The following is a 21,458-nucleotide window of genomic DNA, read 5'->3' on the forward strand; positions in this document are numbered from 1 at the left end:
TACTGAGTGTACTGACTTTGTTCTACTGTTACACACAGTTAAGTATTAGGTATATACACATATATCCAAAGCACAGCAATCTGTGGTGCTGCAAAATGAAGGGAAACTGAAAAAAATTGCAATTCCCTGAATTTTGTATACAACTCAGTTTCCCTTTTAATTTAAATTGTACTCAGGCAGTTGTGTTTTTAGCTGACATGTGGTTGCTGTTCAGTTTCATGTAGAATATCTTTTGATCAATGTCTTTTTTTCCCTGGGATTAGCATCCCATTTGACCTGCATTTGCATGCATTTGCATGCTTGAAAGACTTACTTGAGCCGACGTAAAGGTAAGTCCTGATGGCGTTGTACACGTCTCCCCTCACAAAGTCAGCAGTAGTGTAGTTGTATACCCCAAGGACTGAGACACTGAAACACAACAAATCTAAATCAGAACCCAAAACAAAGAAACATATAAAGCAGGATTTAGTGCTGTAGTAAAACACACAGTTTTTGGAAGGCCAGGCAGGAGGTGCTGTTTATGACACTGGGACTGATCAGGCTCTTTGTGAGGAAGGGCAAGTAGTTCTTGAGGCGACGGTCAAACCAAGCGTTGACCTCCGACGTTTGGGTGCTGTTGAGGGCCACGGGCCAGACGCAGGGCAGGATGGAGCGCCTCACCGCATCCGGCAGAGACTCCTGGAGGCAATGCACAGATTAATGTGTTTAATCATTACATTGTGTTTGCATTTCTGCGTGTGCATGTGCCTTGGGCTACGTACAGTTTCTAGAAACTGTGGTGTCTGGCTGTAGCTGTTTAAGAGCATGCAGAGCTGTGCGTCGTTGTCGACAACATTAGGACGTTGTAGGTAATTCCCAAGCTCTGATGGAGGGATGGAATTTATGATCTAGAAGATTAGAAGACATAAATTAAGACATTCTCCTCTTGTTTCATCATATTTACTCCTGATATCTTTCAGGTCAACACACCAGATGCATTCTGTCAGGAGGCATGAGCGACAGGAAGGCGGTGAGGTTGGGAAACTGGAAACCCATGAAAGATTGCTCCAGGAAACCATAGAAACTGGTGTTGTAGCTGTCACCGTAGCAGCGGAGAGGTGTTGGACCTAGAGGAAAAGGTGGAGACACAAACTAGGTTATAATATTGGAACTTTGCCTCATGCTTTGTTAGGCCATGTGGAATAAAATAAATAAATAAAGCTTCACTTGTTGTTGTATTCACATAAAAAATGACAAACATGCATGTTTAATGAAAAAATAACAAGAGCGAGCACAGGAGAAACCACAATGCCTGACTCCTCCCTCACTTTCACAAGGCTGGCAGCCATTATGTTAAGAAATGTGAATGGGCTAGTTGCTTACTGGAATCTTACAGCATTCCTTCATCCAACAAAAAAATTTAAAGCCGAGTTTACTGGTTTCCTGTGTTAGCTTTACCTCTGAGGGTCTGGAGGATTTGATCATAGACTTTCTGCTGTGTGTCTGTGCTGAGCGTTGAGATAGTCATGTTCAGGTTCAGTACACTGAAACCAAAAAATGCAAAGGTTTTTCTTCAGTCAAATTGCTTAAATCCGTCCATAGTTTGTTGCTTGAAGCTTTATGCTCACCCCTGCTTCTCAATATTGCAGCTCCTTCCTGCCAGTATTCCAAAGTAAGATGCAACTTGTCCTGGTGAAAGTTGTACCAGCAGAGGTGGCAGCCGGGAGGTAAGCCACACATATACCTCTGCATCACTCACCGAAGGAAGGGAGAGGTTTGCACGATCAAACACAACTTGCAACATGGCTGACCTCACGACTGAAGGGAACGCGTCTTCATGAGCCTGCAGAAAAAAACAAAAGTAATAATCATGTTTGTTAGATGTAACAGGTGTAACAGGACTTTCTTCAGCCTCTGTGTGAGAAGACGAACCAGAATGATTTACATTTGATGAAGAGATAAACATAGCTTGACTTGAATTCTGCTGACTATTGTGAATTTTCTAGTATCATCAAAACACACCAGGTGACTTTATAACATGATGTATGCTCACCAGGATAACAGGTGAGAAATTATCAAAGAAGGTAGCCAGAAACTGGTCAGGCACATATTTCATCACCATGTTGACTTGCTCAGAAGTTGTGAGCTGGCCAGGTGTTGCGGACACCTCGGCTAGCTGTCTGACCGTGAGCTGTGACAAGGCATCCAACTGCATATGCAAACACACATGTTGTCAGTGACAGTTGTTGTTATGACAGAGGGAACCCCCCCCACAAGAAAACAGATGTATAAAGACAGAAAATGCAGTGCATCATAACGCACCACAGAGAAGTTGGAGTAGATCGTCTGAATGTCCTGGAACGTCGCAAGATAGGCAAAACCGCCCAGGTTCACCTGCAGCCATTGTGCACTGGTGGCAATGCCTGAGCTGCAGCGGGGTCTGAACCACAAACACACACAGAGGAAATTCAGCTTTACTGTGCTGAAGGAAAAGCATCTATCATACATTGTTATGATGTCATTTTACAATACATGTGACCACCCTGGATTCCTGAATCCCACTAACTCCAATTCTATCAACATGTGTGAATGTTGGATTAATTCAGATGTGACGTGAACAATACATAGACTGTAACTGTTAATATTCTGACATTGATTGTTACTGGGCTGTAATACAGCAGTGTACCTGTGCTGTTGTTCCTGGTCAGGAAAACCTTAATGAAGTGCGTGTAGACAGACACCTGCCTGGCAAACGTTAATTGTGGCTGGAGTTGACTCAAAATCTGCAGACTGAGTTGAAATTGGGATTACATTAATAAAAAAAAATGGCAGGATTTTGGTATACCAAGAAAGGCAGTCACATTTGATGTAATTTGTTTGATGTAAGTTCTTACATGGCCTGGTAGGAGCTGCAAGTCAGGTTCTTTGTGGTGATACATGAAAGGAAGTCAGGTGAAACAGCCGGCAGAAATGGGCGAAGGCGGCGGCCAAACCACGTCTGGATGAAGGTTAGATTATTGAGGGTGGCCATGCTGACGGTATCTATTCGGAGTTCTTGTATGGTGTCCAGAATCACGGACACTGCTGAGCTGTTGGCGTCCAGAGTCTATAACAAAGATCAAAATGTGATGTAACTACTGACTTTCTGTATCTTTCAACAACAGACGTTTGCAGAAGGTTCTTCTCGACTTACAAAATATTGTGTAATGCTTTCCTACCGTGTTGACGAGCAGATCCAGAGCCTGGTCCAGGACCTCAGAGGTTTTGGAGAGGAGAAGTTTCCAGATAGATCTGGACCCACTTGAGCTGGAGGAGCGGTTGCACTTCAGTATCGTTGCCAGCTGCTCTGCTGTTATTGTTGACAGCTGCGTGACGACAGAGAGCAGTTTAGACTCTACAGTGAAAGTGAAAACGAGCTGAATCACAGACGTCTGTTGATTTATGTGACGCTCTTACCGAAGCACAAGCCAGTTTCTCAACGGCCAAGTCACAGAGGTTTCCGCTCGTCTGCGCACTGGTGAGTTGGAGCTGAACTGCTGTTCTGTGGTTTCAAAATAAAACATGTGATTGGTACTTTGCTGACATCTGGGACAATGTTGTATAAAAAGTAAACTCTCCAACAGGTTCATGTAAATCCTACCTGTTCAGTCCGATACAGATTTCTGTTTCTGTACCAAAAAAACAGAAAAAAAGTTATAAATTGACAATAAAAATTTGCATTTTCATGCATAAAGCAGTGAAGAACTTACCATTTGCCACGCTGACATTACACTTGCAAGAGAAACAAAAACAGAGCGCGTTACAAATCTGCTATATTAAGACTAATGTAAGACAAAACAAATAATCTAAAACATACAATTACCTGTCCACTGTAAATGATGCAGTCTGACAGAAAAACACAGGAAATGCAAATCAGTCAGATTTTAAAAAAATCAGTTCAGTGATAAGCTGCAGCTAGACTGGATGTTATTCCTGACGCTTGCTAAATATTGACAATTTACATTTAGTGTGTCTATAAAGTAGGTAGTGTGTGGAATAAGGTGAAACAGTGAAGAGACAAAGCTGGATATAAGACATTGAGTTATTGTTCTAACACTCACCAGGTGGTAGTTGGTGGGATAGAGCCTCTTTAGTCTGTGTGATAGTTGTAGCGATGCCAAGAGAAACCACAGGTAGGGCCAAGTCCAGTCTGGCAAACCTGTAACACGTAAACAAACAGATTTTAATCATAGTGCCAGATTATATAAAATTGTTTAACCCCTTCGAAGTGCCGAGTATACGTAGATGTGAAACTCACAGCGTTTTGTATGAAGAGCAAGTGAAGTTTTCCTTGGAGGAGAAAGAAAGCAAGCATTACTTTAACAAGCACAGGAAAGTGAACATGATGACTTAACAGGAAGGCAGTTGCTCTTTTTACCGGGTGAATGAACACGGTAAGGTTGGTCAGGAACTCTGTGAATTTATTCTGCTCAGCAGACACGGTCAGGTAATCAAAGAGCGCGTTGATAATGACGGCTTTGTCCGGCAGATTTGGAAGCGACAGCAGCTCTGCGCTCTGTTGTGCAGTCAGGAGTGTCAAGACTTCAATCTAATAGGAAATAAGGAACAATTGAGAGTTATTTCTATTAGTTCACAGCTTTGTTTGTTTGTATTTTTTAATCTCGTCATTAACCGAAGTCCCATCTCACAGGGTTGAATTGTGGGTTGAGATGGATCAGCTGAGTGAGGGACAAAAGTGCTGAAAATGGACCCAAATTCTGCTGTATCCACACTGCAGTGCTGTTGGAGGTAGACACACAGCTGGAATCTAGAGCAAGTTTTAAAAAAGGAGAAATATCTGTAAACGATTGAAATGTATTTATTAATTTTTTTAGCTGTTGAATGGAAATACGAAGCATGTGCGTACCTGAGCGTGGCTGTGTCAGGAACTGCAGTATGAAATCCTGCAAGACCAACTGCTGCTGGTTTGAGGTCATCTGGTTAAACTGGCCGATAAACGTCTGCAGTCTGAAAATGAAATCATGGGCAAAAAAAAAAGAAAAAAAGAAGAGAACTAACTAACCAATAACAATTTGTAATTGAAAAAACAAATTTATATTTGTACTGCATGGAAATAACAGAGAACCCTTTGGAGGATTTTTGACTTAACCAACAGTTACAGTGAGCTGAACACAGAGTAACCACGAGCGGCGCAGGCTGGGATTTTTTTTTTTAACAGTCTCTAGAGATTATTTTTTGTGCTTAGACTTACTCAGCCTCTCAGCTTCAGGCCCTGATAGTTTCACTGTTGAATTCATTGTCCCATTCATGACTGGAGAGCCTGAGTGAGCCGTAATCCATGATGCTCCCTCCACCGTGCTTCATAGTCATGATGAGGTTTTGTTGTTTGTTTGTTTTTTGTTGTTGCGTAAATTTGTGGGGGTTTTGCCAAAAAAGTTTAACTTTTATCTCATCTGTGGTCGTTGTCTGTGTGTGTGAGTGTTGTGTAAACTTGAGCTGCGCTCTATGTCTTTGCTCCTGTGTTTAGTGTTGCTTTTGATTCTTGGAAGTTATTCATTTACTTGTTCATTTTTTATGCTGTATTTTGATGCTGTTTGGATTTTGTTGCCGCTTTGGTGCTGTTGAAGTTTTTAATTTTTGTGCTTGAGTTTTTTGGCTTTCTGTTTAATATATTTCAGTTTTTACTATATTGTTGTATTTCGACTCTTGATTTAGTCTCATCTGCGTGCTTTCTACACTTCCTGTCCTACTTGTCCTTTGGTTCTTGATGTTACTGCGAAGGTTGGTTTTCTTTCATGCCATGTGACAGCTGACTTGTTTCTGATTTTCCAGACTGTTTTCATCTCACTTCCATCAGCTTTCCTTCCTGTCCATACCTGCATGGGTATTTTATTAACCACATCTTTTCTGATGGGTTTTGGCCACATCTAACTGGCTTTTTAGGTCATTGAAATGTAGCTTTCCAAAAACTCCTTGACTGTGCATCATATTTTTGTCTGGAATTTTAGATATTGTCTATATAGTAATTGTAATATATCCCATTTAGAGTCTTTTCAGCCTCGTCTTCAATCAATAATTCACATAATCTTCAAGGTCTCAACTGTGACATTATTCCATGTTGTCATTGTTGTCGCTTCCTTACATTTCACACTGATTTCTTATGTAATTACTCATCTTAAATATGAAAAATAGCAAACTAACAGCTAACTGGGATTTCATTGTAAGTAAAACTGTGAACTTTCGCAGATTAATTCTCTCTGCCATGCCCTGTGATATAGATTTTATGAATCAGGAAATGAAAATGAGTGTCATTCAGCTGGCTGAGGTGCAGCAGGAGTGGAGGAGAGAAAATCAGAGTTGAGCATAACTTTCTTTCTGCAACAGAAAACCCAGAGTTTCTCTCATCTCATGGTTAATAAACACAGAGTTGTTATGCAAACCTGCTTCCTGGAATAGGGCCGAGGTTATTCAGCGGAAAAAAAAAAAAATGTTTTCACTTTTACTCTGCCTGCCTTAGTGTGCTTCATTAACAACTCCATACTCTATTCCCTGACAGTGGTTTGTTAGTGGATGCAACATTACATATTTTAGACTTGTATGAAGATCAGATCAAATTTAGAAATATTAATTGCAGAAATCCTCTGAAGGGTTCATCTTCACAGATAAATCTTGGAAATCGAAACGTGAACTGTCAACCACACTGGATGCATGCTGTTGGGCTGGTTCAGCAGCAATTCTGACAAATACTCACATTTCCTGGTATGACTGACAGGTGAGGTTTCTGCTGCTCAGACAGCGCAAAAACATTCCTGATGCGTACGGCAAGAAGCTCCTCAGGCGGTCTGAGAACCACAAGTTGATAACTTCGCTGTTCTGCAGCTGCTCATCTGTCAGCAGCAACACTCTGATCTCTCCGATCACATCCAAAACCTGTGACGCTGATGGAATCACGGGCATCGGCTAAACAAGAGATCATTGAGTTATTTTGAAGGCAGATTAACTTTTCCCATAGTCACATTTCTTGTAACTCAGTGTTTGAATGATTCATTTCATGAATCCTTATTTGTTTGTTAAAGCTTATTAAAGTCATTAACCATGTTAGCCAGGATGTCCAGGGCTGGGTTTAAAACGTCGGAGACTTTTGTGAGCAGGATTTTCCACAGAGTTTTGGAGTGGGCGCTGTTCCCAGGAAGATTACACATCAGAAGAGACGCCAGGTGATTGGCTGTGAAGTTGTCCAGCTGGATGTGTGAAAGAGACAGAGGAGATGTAGTTATTCTCTGCAATAAACAGTAATGAGTCCTCACCGGCTCTGTTAGAGTAAATCATTACCTGTGCACAGGCATATTCCTCCAAGGGGAAGTTGCAGGAAACTTGATTAAAGGTGTCCAAGTAAGACAGCAGATCAGAGCTGTGGGTCACACAAGACAGGAAATACATGTCAGAATAACAACAACTGCAATAGCATTACTTACTATGTAAATCCTATACAAAGGGTTACCTGTTGACTCCTGCACAGCTGTGAGTTTCTGTCAAAAAACAGAAAAGATTTTATTTTCAGAAAGAAATCATACAAACAGAATGTATTAAGAAAAGTGTTTATGCTGGCAGCAGTCGAAAAACAGTCTTACCATTGAGCGGGATTACCAGGCACTGTAAATGACGGGATTAACAAATTAAAACAATGATTGAAATATTATTCACCACGTTGTGACAATCACAGCTTAAAAGCATTCAAATTAAGATATGAGATGAGCAGAAAAAGACAACCGTTGTTATGATTTGCTGGGATTTAAATTCAAATTAAATTGAATAGAAAAAAAAATCTCACCCTGAAGTTCGCCGGCACGCACTCTGTCCAAATCCAAAAAATAAATAATATTCAATCAGCAAAAGCACAGGTGTAGATCTAGTTATATGGACTAGCTTAAGCCATTACGTTGTGTACCCAGTTGTTTTGACTTTGTGTTTGTGAGGCAGTGAAACGTACCGACAGGTGCAATGTTTATCAGGGCTTCTATAGTGGCCCAGGTGACTGGTTCCATTTCTGGAGGCAGAGATGGTATGGCTGCATAGAGCTGTGTGAAGCTGGAATACACAAGAACACAAAACAAAAAACATATGTAAATAAAGAGTATATAGAGAGCTACCAACAGAGCCAATCAGACCTTCAGCTGTCTGCCTACAACACAAAGAAATGTTTATAAAATGTGCCCCAAAAATGCATAATTGGCTGTTTTTGGTTTTTTTTAACTTTGGTGTTTGTTTTCACCTGTTTAAATTACAAACGTCTTATAAAGTTATGAGGTAAGTTGCAAGGTGCTAACTAATTGGGTCACCTTGTAAAGTTGGCTGCAGTTTTTTTTCCTCTGTTTTTGTGATGTTCACTATTGAAAGCTGAAATTAAATCTGCATTAAAAATGACTGCCTGTGATGTAATTAATTTTTCTACATTATCCTGTATTAATCCAGTTAATAAGCTATATTAATGCCGTGATTTATAGTTTAATCTAATTTCTTTCTCTTTCTGTTTTTCTCAGGGTGAATTTAGTAATAGCAATAGCAATGGTTCAGCTTTAGCCATTAATGCATTGCAGTGAAGCCTTAGCTTGAACATGGTCTGCTGTGAGAGAGTTTTCCTGATTCATACAAAGAACAAAACAGTTTGGAAAGAATCATAAGTCATATTGTGTCAGAAAACCATTTGAAGGTACTCACATTTGTTTGTAGATGTCGCAGGAAGGATTGATCTGAAAAATTGCATATTTTATGATTAATATTTGAGGAAGGCTAAAGCATGCTCAACACCTACACATCTCAGCCAAAGCTATTACCTTTCCAGCGAGCCTGACCAAAGCGCTGAGGACCTCTGGGTACTTCCTGGCTGCAGGTGACTCCGTCAGGAAGTTAAACACTTGGCTGATGACAACGTCTTTCTCTGGTGGAGTTGGGAGAGTCAACAGCAGCAACTCTACCGTCTGATTTGGAGTCAGGAGGTCAAGAGCCTCCAGCTGAGTGGGACACAAAGCAGAAGAGGAGAGAACAATTACTGTATAGTCAAATTTCTGCTTCTGTTAAGTCTGTTTGAGCACATCTGTGTTTTGCAAACTTACTCCAGAGAAATAAGGGTTGAGTGTGTAGAAGTCGATGATAGAGGCAAAGCTTGAGAAGAAACCAAAGTTGAGTTGCAGCCATTCTGCGCTGTTATTAGCTGCAGAGACACACTGGGGGTCTGAAGCATTTGTACAAACATTAACATAAATGCCATAAGAACTGGTTTTGTAGTATCTGTGCGTTAATATGTGTTGTCTGTGTCCTCTTCTTACCCGAGGTGTTGTGATTTAGCAGGAAGGGGTAGATGAAGTACTCGTAGATGTTGCTGCTGTACATCGGATCAGCATCCAAAAAGTTCATGCGTTCACTGAGCGCCGCCACACTGCACACAGCAGGGCAAAGACAAAATGAGAACGACTGCACCAAACCACGTTCCGGTTAAACGAAAGGGAAATGAAGACGGTTGACTTACAGGGTTTGGTAAACGGGGCAGGAGAAGTTCTTGGTGCTGAGGCAGGAGAGGAGCTCTGGCTGTACGTTGGGCAGGAGGGGCAGCAGCTTGACCTTGAACCAGAGCTGGATGAAGGCTGGGTCCGTCAGGTGCTCCTGGGTCAGAGTTGCGGAGTTTGACTCGCTGAAGATCTGCTTAAACTCGGATTCCAACTGCGTGAAGTTCTACAGGGGATGAAGAACGAGGAAGCATTGATTTGCTGAAGCTGCAATGTGTGTGGTGAAAACACAAGCCTGGCTATGAAAGCAATGTTGTGAAGCTATAAGTCACCGTGGAGCTGTTAGACAGTACTCACTGCTGTGGAGAGCTCCTTGATCAGCAAGTTCAGACGTTGAGTCAGCTCTAGAACCAGCTTCAAGACGACGGCTTCTGTCATGGTCAGGTTGTTACGAGCAGCGCAGTGCAAGACATGAGCCACGTTTGCCACCGCATCGGTCAGCTGACGGCACGGAAAGAAAATCATCGGCACAGAAGTTAGAAACTTTTGACATTGCAAATTTTTTTTATATGTCAGGAATTTAAGTGAAGAATTCAAAACATTCGAGTGTCAATAATCAAAGGTAAATAAAACCTCACCCCGCAAGGGCTCTTATCGAGGGTGATGCTACAGACATCCTGGATTTCATTCACCGTCATATTGTCCATACCGTTGTCCAGACGGCTGCACAAAAGTAAAGAACACGCTTGAACACAAAAGACATAGTGATGCATCATCTTACAGCTAAGCAACGTTCACACTGACCATGCTGGCAAACAGACACATTTTAAAAGGCGTTCTAGCACATGTGAAATTGATAAAAGTTCCTCAAAGAGTGACAAGTACGAAACCCAAGTTCTACAAGGAACGTACAACGTAAAACTGCAAATTGTAACATTGACTTAGTGAATTTCTTCTGACCTTGAGTGACTATGAGATGCTCTTATATATATATTTTTTTCTCACATTTTGAAACCAGATAATTACTTAATTAGAAAAAAAAATCATTCCTAAATGGTCTTAAGGCCTCTAATTACTGTGGTATTTATTTAAAGATTTGTTTTAGTTGCAGACTGGCTTTCCAATACCATTTTCTCCACTCTTAGCTTAATTCCAGTCTGCACTAATCGGTAAGAAGAAATTGAGCTTTTAAAAGCACAGCAAAGAGAATGGTGTCACTACACAGCATAGCAAACCAAAAAACAAGCTAAAACAAGCTTAACAGAGCATTGCTGGATAGAGCTTTAGAGCTGCTGATGTGTCTACATCACTGATGCATTGTTGATTTATTGCTTGTCCTATTTTCAATGGAAGCCATTAATGTAAATGAGGAATGCCTGACTTACAACACTTCATGGAAAGCGAGCGTGATGTTTTCATGCATCAGGAGTTCTTCATTGGGCAAAAACCTCCGTAACAGCGGCTTAACAACGTAATGATACCAGTCTGCCACATTTGTCACATCAAACTGAGGTCCCTCTGGGACCACAGGTGCGCTTGGCTGGTATGTGCCAGCCAGCTCAGACAGAGTCCAGTTGAGCAGGAACTGGGTCAAAGTGGTGCTTTTTATATTTGATGCATCTCTCTGGAAAAACAGGTCAGAGGTCATTTTTTCTAACTAGCTGTAGAGTTGTTTAGACAGCTTAGAGAGTGGGAACACATGAGTGTGCGTGTTTGTGTTTGTGTACCTCACGTGTGAAGGACACAAAATTATGAACAAAGCTCCCGATGGGTTTGAAGGCTGACATGAATCCATTTACGACCTGGATGTGCAATGAAGCAGAGGTTGTTAAATTTTACTGAATTAAATTTTTTATGAATATTTTTTCTAGAGATGAAAACATGTTCAATTATTTTTGCAGGTGGATGCACATCCTGTTACTGTACCTGTTGGAGGCCTGGCTGATGGTTATGTGACAGCTGTACTGGATAGGAGGGTGGGTACCCAGGGGTTGTCCAGTTGGGACCCCATCCAGGGCCATCAGTGGGTGATGGGCCAGATTCCCCTGTTAGCAGACTGTGGAAGACCAGAGCTAATGTGCCATTGTCTAAACTGGCAACATAAGGGCTCATGAGCAGCTCGGCCTTTTGTGCTGGAGACAACAAGTTAAGAACCTCCAGCTGTGAATGAAGAAAAAAAAGCAGTAAGAGAAGAAGAACAGGAAGAAGTGTGGAGAAGTGATATTTGTTGTGGTGGAGTTCTCTGTAGTGTCCAGATCACCATAAAAACAGCCGTATAAAATTCATAAAATCTTAAATAAGGCTCAGTTTAACTCACTCCATTGAAGACCACATTGAGCTCTGAAAAGTCCTTCAAGCGGGCCATGACACTGAAGGCCCCGAAGTTCTTCATCAGCCACTCCGCACTGCTCTCATCTGGCCTCACACAGCCTGCACAGAGATCACACATTGACCGACTGTGTACATACTAGCAGTTAGCGCCAAACTGAAGCTTTAATTGTGAATTAATGAATTTCAGTCTGTCTGCAGACAAATGCAGATTGTCAAAAATAAACATGAACACTTGACTGGTTCTGATGCTTTATTGTCTAACATGCGAACATTGTTTCTTCTTTTAAATTTGATTTTATCCATTTTTAAAGCCCTAATTAACTTAATTATAGAACAAATCCCATTATTAGTCCTACCTGCACTTTGACCCTGTCCTCTGTTGTTTAACTTCTGGACAATGATTTTCCTCTTTATCACAGAAGAATGCAATCCCCACCCCATTCCCTGCTGCGTGTTCCCTGTCTGGGTATTTTTGTGTGTGTGTGACTGCTCCAAATCTAGTGAGTTTGGTGCCTCCTTTTTTTTGTTAAAGCCTTTAAACACTTTAAAAGCTATTTCTATTTGTCTTTTCTGTCTACAAATGTTGTATAATACCTCATAACCCAGCAAATAAAGACCTCAAGAAAGTAACACAAGTTGTTGCAAGAGGCTTATTTGGACGTTGTTATGCAAACAGGCTTTTTGCATGCATGTCATTTATAACATTGTTGGCACCTTCAGTTAGTGACAGCTGCTAATTTGGTTCACAGATACATTCAAAACTTTTGAAAAAACCTATTTATTTGTTGTTTTGAACACACCCTTTAGCAAACCTCAGTAAATGATTAGATGCTTAGCTAATACACTTTTAGTCTATGTGACAGTGTGATGTGCTGTCTCCATGCCAGTACAAGCAAAAAGCAACTTTGTTGCTTGTGAGAGAGTTGAGTGTTACATAATAATGGGAGACACTTCTAGAAAAAGGCTGCAGGAAATACCATTGCATGTCTTTGAGTTGAAAATATGTAAATATTAAGGAAATGTTAACATGTTTGATCTACAAAGACTGGCATTGTAACTTTCATGTAAAGGGCCACGGTGTGAGTGTCTGAAAGGCGATACAGATACATTTCACGGCACACGGTCATTTCCAAATCTGTTTGCAGTACTTTAACAGCTATTAGATAACGCTTTGATAACCTGTGTAAGTACAATTTTGATAACACATGCACAATGCAGAGCTTAGGCCTATAGCAGCAGTTATGATAAATTAAGGCTTAGCTGGAATATGAAGGTGAAACTGTTTCTAGTTTTGACCTTAACTGGCAAAGAGTGATTAAATGCTAACCTCAGAATACTGTGTGACATAAGTGGAGATTTTGTACTGAAAGTAAAGTCTAGTTTATAGGAAGAAAAAGTTATTGGTATTAGACACGTTACCATCAACTGTTGCTGAAGACAGGAACGGGTACATAAAGAATGTGTAGATCCACTTTTGCCTGACTGGATCCATCTCAGAATAGTGTTGACTGAGCTCCTCCACTCTGCGAGGAGAGTTGGGATGTTGGGTTATTATATTAAAATCCAAAAATTACAGAAATAAAGACGAGGACAGTAAGAGACATACACAGTCTGGTAGGTGGAGCAGCTGAAGTTCCTGGTGCTGAGACAGGACAAGAACTGCTTGGTGATGGATTTCAGCAGCGGTTTCATGTTGACCTCCATCCACATCTTGACCAGATCTTGATTCTGTAGAGGGTCTGCTGCCAAGTCTAATTCCAGAGCGCCCTCCACGCTCAAAATTGGTCCGCTTGCCATGCTTGACTTCTGTGGCAACAGTGATGGAGAGGCTTTATACTCACATGTTTCACCAAAAAGCTAATCAGCATTCACCTGGTTACATATAACCTATTGTTAACAGGATTTATAAGTTAGTGACCAACAAATAATGTCAGTGTTGTGACATGGCAAAATACAAAAAACAAACTTATTCCATCCCTGACTGGTCATAATGGAATTTGTAACATCTGTTCTTCTGCTGAATGCTTGTTGAAGTCATACCATAAACGTGTACACATCCATTGTGGCTTCAAGAATTCCTTTCAGCTTTCGCATTTCATCTGCCCCCGTGTCTGTTGGAGGCAGGCCCACACACTGTAAGAAGTTCGAGGTGGCATCTGGGCCCTTGAAATTTATGACAAGTGGAAAAATTACTAAGATGGAAACCAAAAAAAAAAATTAAAAGCAAAAGCAATGATATTAATTATGCCTGATTGTCTGATTGTGATTCATTACATTGACTGCCTGGTTGCATGATTAATAATTCCTCTCATATAGTTGTACATATGAATACTTTACTGATCCCGCAAAGGAAATTGCTGTATTATGGCAGCAGCATAAAGAATAACAATAAAAACATCATTGTTTAAAACACCACAGCACCACGCTGAAGGCCTTATTATGTGAAGTAACTGTTTTATACAACACTGATAAAATAAGATAATAAAAATGGTCTGAATTATTATATCAAGATATATAAAGAGCTTGTTCTTAAATGTGACTATGTCAGAAGTCCTGAAGTTACTGTTGTCTTTTAGTTTTAACAACAGGTTCACACCACAGATGATGCCTTTTTTATGGCAAGCATATCTGATTTAGGGGTAAAAATCAGCCTTTTGAGAAAATCTGGAGTATGCTGAATCTATGCTGATTGTTGTTGTATACATATACATATACATATATAAAAATCCAGCACTTAGTTTGTTTCCAGTTAGCTAGGACATATTTTGTTCAGATGCATATGTTAGCGAGCTTTGGACTGACACTACAAATCAGCACAGTATTATGCTATGCTGTGAGATTTATGCCACTTGAATTAATTTCTAAACAGTCTCCTGTTCTTATAATAAGGTAAGTGTAGTTAGTTTAGCTGCTAGCTAGCTAAATTAATATTTTTACAACATTTGCTTAATGCTCTTAAAACAGGATATGTCACAAAATAAAAGTTATTAAAGTAGAAGTGATTTAATTTAGAAATAAAGTGTATTCACAGATAACACAGAAAAAAAAGAAAAATCTAATTATTGAAAATATTTGCCATGAAACATAATCTATTACCGCATAAAAATCAGTCTGGTTTTGTTACAAGACCTACTCAGCGTTTCTACTGCTTAAACTCCAGTATCCTCTTACAACCACATATATAAATAATATATGAATTATGTATTTAGCTTTGCATTTTCCTTGTCAGACTTTAAAGCATGAGAGAATGGATTGATATTTTTTGACAAATTTTGGGATTCAATTTGTAACTCTGGTTTTAAAAAAAGGTGCTATAGAAAGGAAGTTTATAATAAATATTATTCTAAATATTATTAGGAATTCACAGTTAGCGGTATCAATTATGACTAATTCAAGGTAAAATATCAGCTCAAAGGTCTTTAAGATTTTTTTCAAGCCTCTTTAACTTTCAGTTCAATTCAGTTTATAACACCAAATCACAATGACAAAACCCCAACAATCAGACAAGCCCTGATGAGCAAGCGCTTGGCGACAGTGGGAAGGAAAAACTCCCTTTGCCACTTCCTGATAAAAAAAAGCTATATCACATTTTCTGAAATGGCAACATGAGGAAAAAAATGAATAAAACCTTTGACAAACTTCTTAACGTGATAAAGCATTTCGCCATTCTCGCATCAAATACTGGGAAATCTATTGTTCGACATGTTTAGTCACACCTGTGCACTCCCAAATGTTTTCACAGTCACTCTTCAATTGTATTTTATCAAGCTCAGTGAAAAATGTGCCTAATCACCGATGTGAACAGGTCATGAGCTGATCTTGATCTTTTTGGTATGTGATTTGGGCAGTTTGACAACTGTAGTCGTAACAGGAATCTCATGATGGTACCTGTGATCTCAGAACCACGCTAACAAAATAATATCCTAGCCATACTGACTGTTTGCGTATATTCAAAGTCAGCTTAACATATGTTGCATGAAAAAAATGTTTTAAAAGAATAGACAGCAATAACAATATGACCTTTGTACTTGTAGCTTTGTGTTGTGTTGTGCTACAGTTACACTAACCTGTGTGCAGGCATCTTTTGTGCATACTCCATTACTGCAAGATCCACCAATTAAAGAAGAGAAGGATTATATACGTTACTGCATTTAGAAGAGTGTAAAATTTACAAGTGTAAATATTATGTCTCCTGATCTTACCTCTCTGCACTGGATCCTGCTGTTGGGATAAGACAGAGTTGCATGTTAGAGCTGAATCCTACTAATGCATTTCCCCAAAACTTGTTTAAACAGCAGAGTTTGGAAATTATTTAAGTCCTATTTTTAATGCAAAATTAGCCAGGAAATAGCATACCAAATGTTTAAACTCTTTTCTTGTTTTTTAAATTGCTGATTTAAAGGTTGTGTGGGGCTAATTAGTGACATGATTAAGTATGAATGATATGGTTTGAACTTTTCAGAAGTATACAATCCACACCTCTCAGTTACAATTTTACACAAAGTCCCAGCTTGTTGTTTAATAAAGTTGTAGAAGGGCATCAAAAACCACCCGGATTTGTATATTTTTAATAGTAAAATGCTTTTTTTTTTTTCTCTCGTAAGAGTGTATGTTATTAAAATGCTGATGCTAAAAAGAAGCTCCTATTCTATTCTAAGAAACTGGTTACAGACAAGTGTTGAAACTGTCAACAATACTGGCATCATATAAGGGAGAAGAAGCATTTGGTACGTCACAAAATGAGCAAGAAGGCAAGGCAAGGCAAGTTTATTTATATAGCACAATTCAACAACAAGCTGATTCAAAGTGCTTTACAGAGACATCAAAAACAAAAACAAATAAAAAGCATGATTTAAATTTGATTAAAACAAGCAAGCAAACAAACAAACAAACAAAACAGTATATAAAATCAAATATCAAAACAGTAGATAAAATCAGTAGTTAAAAAGTAGGTTTTGAAATTTAAACTTAAGTGTGGATTTGGTGCTTTATTCAAATGCAGCTGAGAATAGGTGATTCTTCAACCTGGATTTAAATAAACTGAGTGTTTCAGCTGATCTGAGGCTTTCTGGGAGTTTGTTCCAGATATAAGGAGCATAAAAGCTGAATGCAGCTTCTCTGTGTCTGGTTCTGACTCTGGGGACTGATAACAGACCGGATCCAGATGACCTGAGGGATCTGGAAGGTTCATACTGGGTCAGGAGGTCACTGATGTATTTTGGTCCTAAACCATTCAGAGCTTTCAACATCAGAACTTTAAAGTCTATCCTCTGACAGACAGGCAGCCAGTGTAAAGACCTCAGAGCTGGACTGATGTGGTCCACTTTTTTGGTCTTAGTGAGGACTCTAGCAGCAGAAGGTACACGTAGCTTTAAAATCGTGCTGCTGAAATAATATTTGGGCAAAATGTTTCTGGTTTTGTAATAACAATAACAATAATAATACATTTGATTTCTGGACACCTTTCTAAAGCCCAAGGCCACCATACAAAGCATAAAATATAAACAGTGAAAGGATAAAAAACATTTTCAGTAAAGCTAGTGGAAAGAATTGATTCTAAGAAATAACCTATTGTTCATCTTATTTATCTGCTTAAGCCTTTTATTGTTGTCTAGAAACTACCTAAACACACCCATGAACCGCACTGTTGTTGCACCATTTTGACTCATTCTCATTATTCATGGCTTAAATAAATACTGCTATCAAGTTGACAGTTACAAGAAGTTCATGAGCCACTTGAACATGAGTGGGATTTTTAAAAAAAGAAAAGATGATCTTATCTTATAAATATTAATACGTTAATTTTAGATTATAGTATTGTAGCGGCTCAGGGCTGTTTGGGGTTTGACAGCTATGTTCTGTTGTTCCAGGCGACAGCGTTATGTTCCCATGGTTACAGGTGACGCTCTCTCTCTCTGCGACTGTAGTCATGTCCAAATTGATGGGCTGCATCCTCCTGAGGACCCGGCCTTTGTGGTCTACGTGGGCCGGGTCCTCAGAAGGTCGGGACGGTCTAGCCTTCTGATTTGCGTTAGTGGTGTGCGATACTGCATATTTTGGTATCGATCCGATATCAAGTAAATAAAGGCCAGTATCGGTGATACCAATACCGATACCGATACTTTTCAATAAATAAGGTGGATGCGTCATTGAATTGCTAAATCGCAATTAATTTTCATGACCTTAAGTGTTTTTTGTGATGTTTCCTTTTTTATTATTAAATAGTTAAAACCCAGGACATAATTAGGAGAAATAATTTATTTATAATTAAATTTAAAAAATGCTTTATAATTGTGGTGGGTCGAGGTCTGCGATGCCGCTGCAGGTGAGATGGACTCACCTTCACGGCATCTACAATCATGCCTCGATGGCTTAAAACCTCTGCGCTGCTTGTGCTGTTGTTGTTTTTTGTGGTGATGTGTATAGCTGGCAGCAGGAGAGCTACAGCCGTTGAATGTACTGTTACAGCAATCGTGTGATTATTGTAAGAATAAATGATGCTGCGAAGCATGAAAATGCCATCGGGTCTGCCGTGGTGGCAATCTTTTTTTTTTTTTTTTAAATCTTAAGTGCACGCAAACCAGTGAACAAATTAAAACAAATACTGTTGATAAACTATAATACAAAAACTACAATTAAAATTCTCAACAACAAAAACAACTGGTAAAAATATAATTAATATATAAACAACTTAACAACCCCCAAGGGTCTAAGTCACGTGACGTGACAGCGCAACACCGAAACATAAGAGTGGGGGAGAGGGAGCAAAGTGTGCCTGCTCTTCGCTGACACAGGAGCAGCGAGTCCAGTGACCTGGCTGTTTCGTCTTTGCCGAAAGCACAGCATTGTAAACAAGCAGAACTCAAAGTAAAGAATCGATCTCACCAGGCTAGTATCGATCCGATACCAATTCCGACTTGGTATCGATACTATCGATATTTGGATCGATCTGCCCACCACTAATTTGCATCACCGCTGTGTCGGTGGAGTTTAATAAACTCGGCCGTCTGCTCCTTGCTATCTAAAATATAACAGGACACTGGCGTAAATTCTCGACCATCTCACACTTCTGTTTAATCAGTTTTCTCTTTGACGTTTATTCAGCTGTGTGAAAACCAAGGAGGAACCCACTCGGGGGAATAATAACATTTTATTTTATTTGATCTAATCTAATCTAATAACTTTAATCTCAGCCAAACCGATTTACTCACGAACAAATAAAACACTGAAAAAAGCCAAACAATAACATTTTTAGGTTGTCTAAGTGACTTATATATTACGTTTAACCTGAGTAGCGAAAGTTCACGGTGATCTGAAAATGATGTGCTGGGAGTTGTGCCGTTCTCGGCGGCTCTAGTGACCCTCGAGCTCCCAGCTAGCTATCGAGCTGGTGGGTAACACACGTCTCCGAAAACGTCGAAGCACTTTTGCAAATATGTGATGTCTTGATAAACCGAGCAGATATTTGAAGTTTACACAGCTACATTCTCACCTGAAAATATGTTAAAAGTTTATTTTGTGACCCAGAAAGATTAATGAGAGTAATTTTAAAACTTAGTAGCGCCCGCCATTACCGGAAACTGGAGTTTGGCTGCGCCGCGCTATGAATTCTGGGATATGGTGGGCCACGAAGGACACACCCGACCCATCCTTCAAATTCGGGGAAAAGGAGGATGCATTTGTCGGCTGCATTCGGAGGAGTGTACAAATTTGGACAGCCTTTGGCGCGTTGCTGTGACGTAATCGGTCTACAAATGCGTCCTCAGGAGCATGCAGCCCATGAATTTGGACACCCCCTGTGTGTTTCTGGGTGGAGAGAGCGCTGTTTTGTTGCTGTTATGCTAGTGCTATGCCGAGCAGTGGAAAATGAAAATATCTCAGCAACATTTGTAATGATGTGATTTTATTGTCAGTTTAGGAGATTTTTTCCCCCAATCATGCATCTTTTCTTTTAATGAGCTGCTGATTCTTATAAATTAAACACACAAAACTTGCTCTTACCAAAGGAGCTCTCCAGTAGGTAAATCAATAGGAACAGGTAAAGTGCTCTCATAATGCAACCAGTCTCATGAGATGTGAGGGCTTTGTGTTGAAAATCACTGGGGAGAGAAGAAGAGAAAGCAAGTGACACAGTAATCTAGGCATTACAGGGATCACATAACTAGCAGGTGGATTAATGATCGGGATGTTAAAACAACTGACACTCAGTGGCAAAGTGCTGTATATCACAAATGATCTTGGTCAGACATCATCAAATTAGGGGCGAGCCGCTTATGGCTCAAGCCATCTAAAGCTTTAAACGTTATATAACCAATCTTTTTAGGCAAACAACGAAAAGTCAGTCCATTACTGACCTTTCACTCTCATGCCTGTGTGTTTAGTGGCTGAAAGCAATCAGGGAGTGGCTGTTAGAAGTCTTACATGCAGCCACCTAAAGTAACCTTTAACATGGCGACATTAAAGCATGATGGGAGAACTGAAGCATTAGTGGAAGGAATGCTGAAACCCTACCTTACACGGCTTATAACAATGAAAACAAAGACAACCTTCACATAACCCTGCTCATAAAACACATTGCAAATTGTCATCACTAGTACAGTAATTCCTTTAAAAAAACCTTCTAATTTTGACTCTTGTGGCAATTTCCTTCAGAAATGACCTAAAACTTTATCCAAATCTGCTGCTGCTTTTCACAGAATTCATCGTTACGCTTGGCCGTGGAAACTGTTGAGGAATATATATATGTATAAATAAATATATATATATATATATATATAGAGAGAGAGAGAGAGAGAGAGAGGATGTTGAGGGTCAAGGTAACGGTGGTCCCTGTGGTAATCTGAGCACTAGGTGCGGTGACTCCCAAGCTAGGCGAGTGGCTCCAGCAGATCCCGGGAACAACATCGGAGATCTCTGTCCAGAAGAGCGCAGTCCTGGGAACAGCTAAGATACTGCGCAGGACCCTCAAGGTCCCAGGCCTCTGGTAGAGGACCCGAGCTTGAAGGATAAACCGCCCGCAGGGGCGCGCTGGGTGTTTTTTATATATATACGAGAAGCTGGAACACGAGAAGCTGGAGAAATACCAAGGGCTCAGAGAAGAGCTCGAGAGGATGTGGAGGGTGAAGGTAACGGTGGTCCCTGTGGTAATCGGAGCACTAGGTGCGGTGACTCCTAAGCTAGGCGAGTGGCTCCAGCAGATCCCGGGAACAACATCGGAGATCTCTGTCCAGAAGAGCGCATCTCATATACATATATACATATATATATATATGTATATATACATATATGTATATATGTATATGTATATATACATATATGTATATATGTATATATATATATATACATATATATATATGTATATATATATATATGTATATATATATATATACATATATATATACATATATATATATACATATATATATGTATATATATATATGTATATATATACATATATATATGTATATATATATATGTATATATATATATATACATATATATATATATATACATATATATATATATACATATATATATATACATATATATATGTATATATATATATGTATATATATACATATATATATGTATATATATATATGTATATATATATATATACATATATATATATATATACATATATAT

At 39.5% G+C, this 21,458-nt stretch overlaps 1 protein-coding gene across 2 annotated transcripts in view; it reads right to left on the reverse strand.

Annotated features, from left to right (window-relative positions):
* LOC102078550 (uncharacterized) overlaps window positions 1-21,458 on the reverse strand; it is a 65,430-nt gene that overhangs the window by 40,730 nt on the left and 3,242 nt on the right. The window contains exons 2-37 of one of the 2 annotated variants that reach the window (XM_019360573.2): window positions 19,815-19,912; window positions 16,016-16,034; window positions 15,881-15,914; window positions 13,854-13,976; window positions 13,420-13,619; window positions 13,233-13,336; window positions 11,800-11,912; window positions 11,409-11,642; window positions 11,210-11,284; window positions 10,868-11,106; window positions 10,121-10,205; window positions 9,840-9,983; window positions 9,506-9,708; window positions 9,306-9,415; window positions 9,093-9,211; window positions 8,814-8,990; window positions 8,698-8,729; window positions 7,970-8,067; window positions 7,811-7,833; window positions 7,611-7,632; window positions 7,481-7,508; window positions 7,312-7,390; window positions 7,074-7,220; window positions 6,731-6,939; window positions 4,886-4,986; window positions 4,668-4,786; window positions 4,397-4,567; window positions 4,277-4,308; window positions 4,080-4,177; window positions 3,842-3,864; window positions 3,729-3,750; window positions 3,620-3,647; window positions 3,436-3,520; window positions 3,198-3,344; window positions 2,874-3,085; window positions 2,666-2,769 (exon numbers count right to left, since the gene is read on the reverse strand). In XM_019360573.2, coding sequence (XP_019216118.1) covers window positions 2,666-2,769; window positions 2,874-3,085; window positions 3,198-3,344; window positions 3,436-3,520; window positions 3,620-3,647; window positions 3,729-3,750; window positions 3,842-3,864; window positions 4,080-4,177; window positions 4,277-4,308; window positions 4,397-4,567; window positions 4,668-4,786; window positions 4,886-4,986; window positions 6,731-6,939; window positions 7,074-7,220; window positions 7,312-7,390; window positions 7,481-7,508; window positions 7,611-7,632; window positions 7,811-7,833; window positions 7,970-8,067; window positions 8,698-8,729; window positions 8,814-8,990; window positions 9,093-9,211; window positions 9,306-9,415; window positions 9,506-9,708; window positions 9,840-9,983; window positions 10,121-10,205; window positions 10,868-11,106; window positions 11,210-11,284; window positions 11,409-11,642; window positions 11,800-11,912; window positions 13,233-13,336; window positions 13,420-13,619; window positions 13,854-13,976; window positions 15,881-15,914; window positions 16,016-16,034; window positions 19,815-19,866 — 3,811 coding nt within the window. In that variant the 5' untranslated portion in view covers window positions 19,867-19,912. The remainder of the gene's footprint in view (window positions 1-2,665; window positions 2,770-2,873; window positions 3,086-3,197; window positions 3,345-3,435; window positions 3,521-3,619; window positions 3,648-3,728; window positions 3,751-3,841; window positions 3,865-4,079; window positions 4,178-4,276; window positions 4,309-4,396; window positions 4,568-4,667; window positions 4,787-4,885; window positions 4,987-6,730; window positions 6,940-7,073; window positions 7,221-7,311; window positions 7,391-7,480; window positions 7,509-7,610; window positions 7,633-7,810; window positions 7,834-7,969; window positions 8,068-8,697; window positions 8,730-8,813; window positions 8,991-9,092; window positions 9,212-9,305; window positions 9,416-9,505; window positions 9,709-9,839; window positions 9,984-10,120; window positions 10,206-10,867; window positions 11,107-11,209; window positions 11,285-11,408; window positions 11,643-11,799; window positions 11,913-13,232; window positions 13,337-13,419; window positions 13,620-13,853; window positions 13,977-15,880; window positions 15,915-16,015; window positions 16,035-19,814; window positions 19,913-21,458) is intronic. The other variant, XM_019360572.2, reaches the window with a different exon arrangement.

Source organism: Oreochromis niloticus, linkage group LG6 (genome assembly GCF_001858045.2).
Source record: "Oreochromis niloticus isolate F11D_XX linkage group LG6, O_niloticus_UMD_NMBU, whole genome shotgun sequence".
Classification (NCBI taxonomy): domain Eukaryota; kingdom Metazoa; phylum Chordata; class Actinopteri; order Cichliformes; family Cichlidae; genus Oreochromis; species Oreochromis niloticus.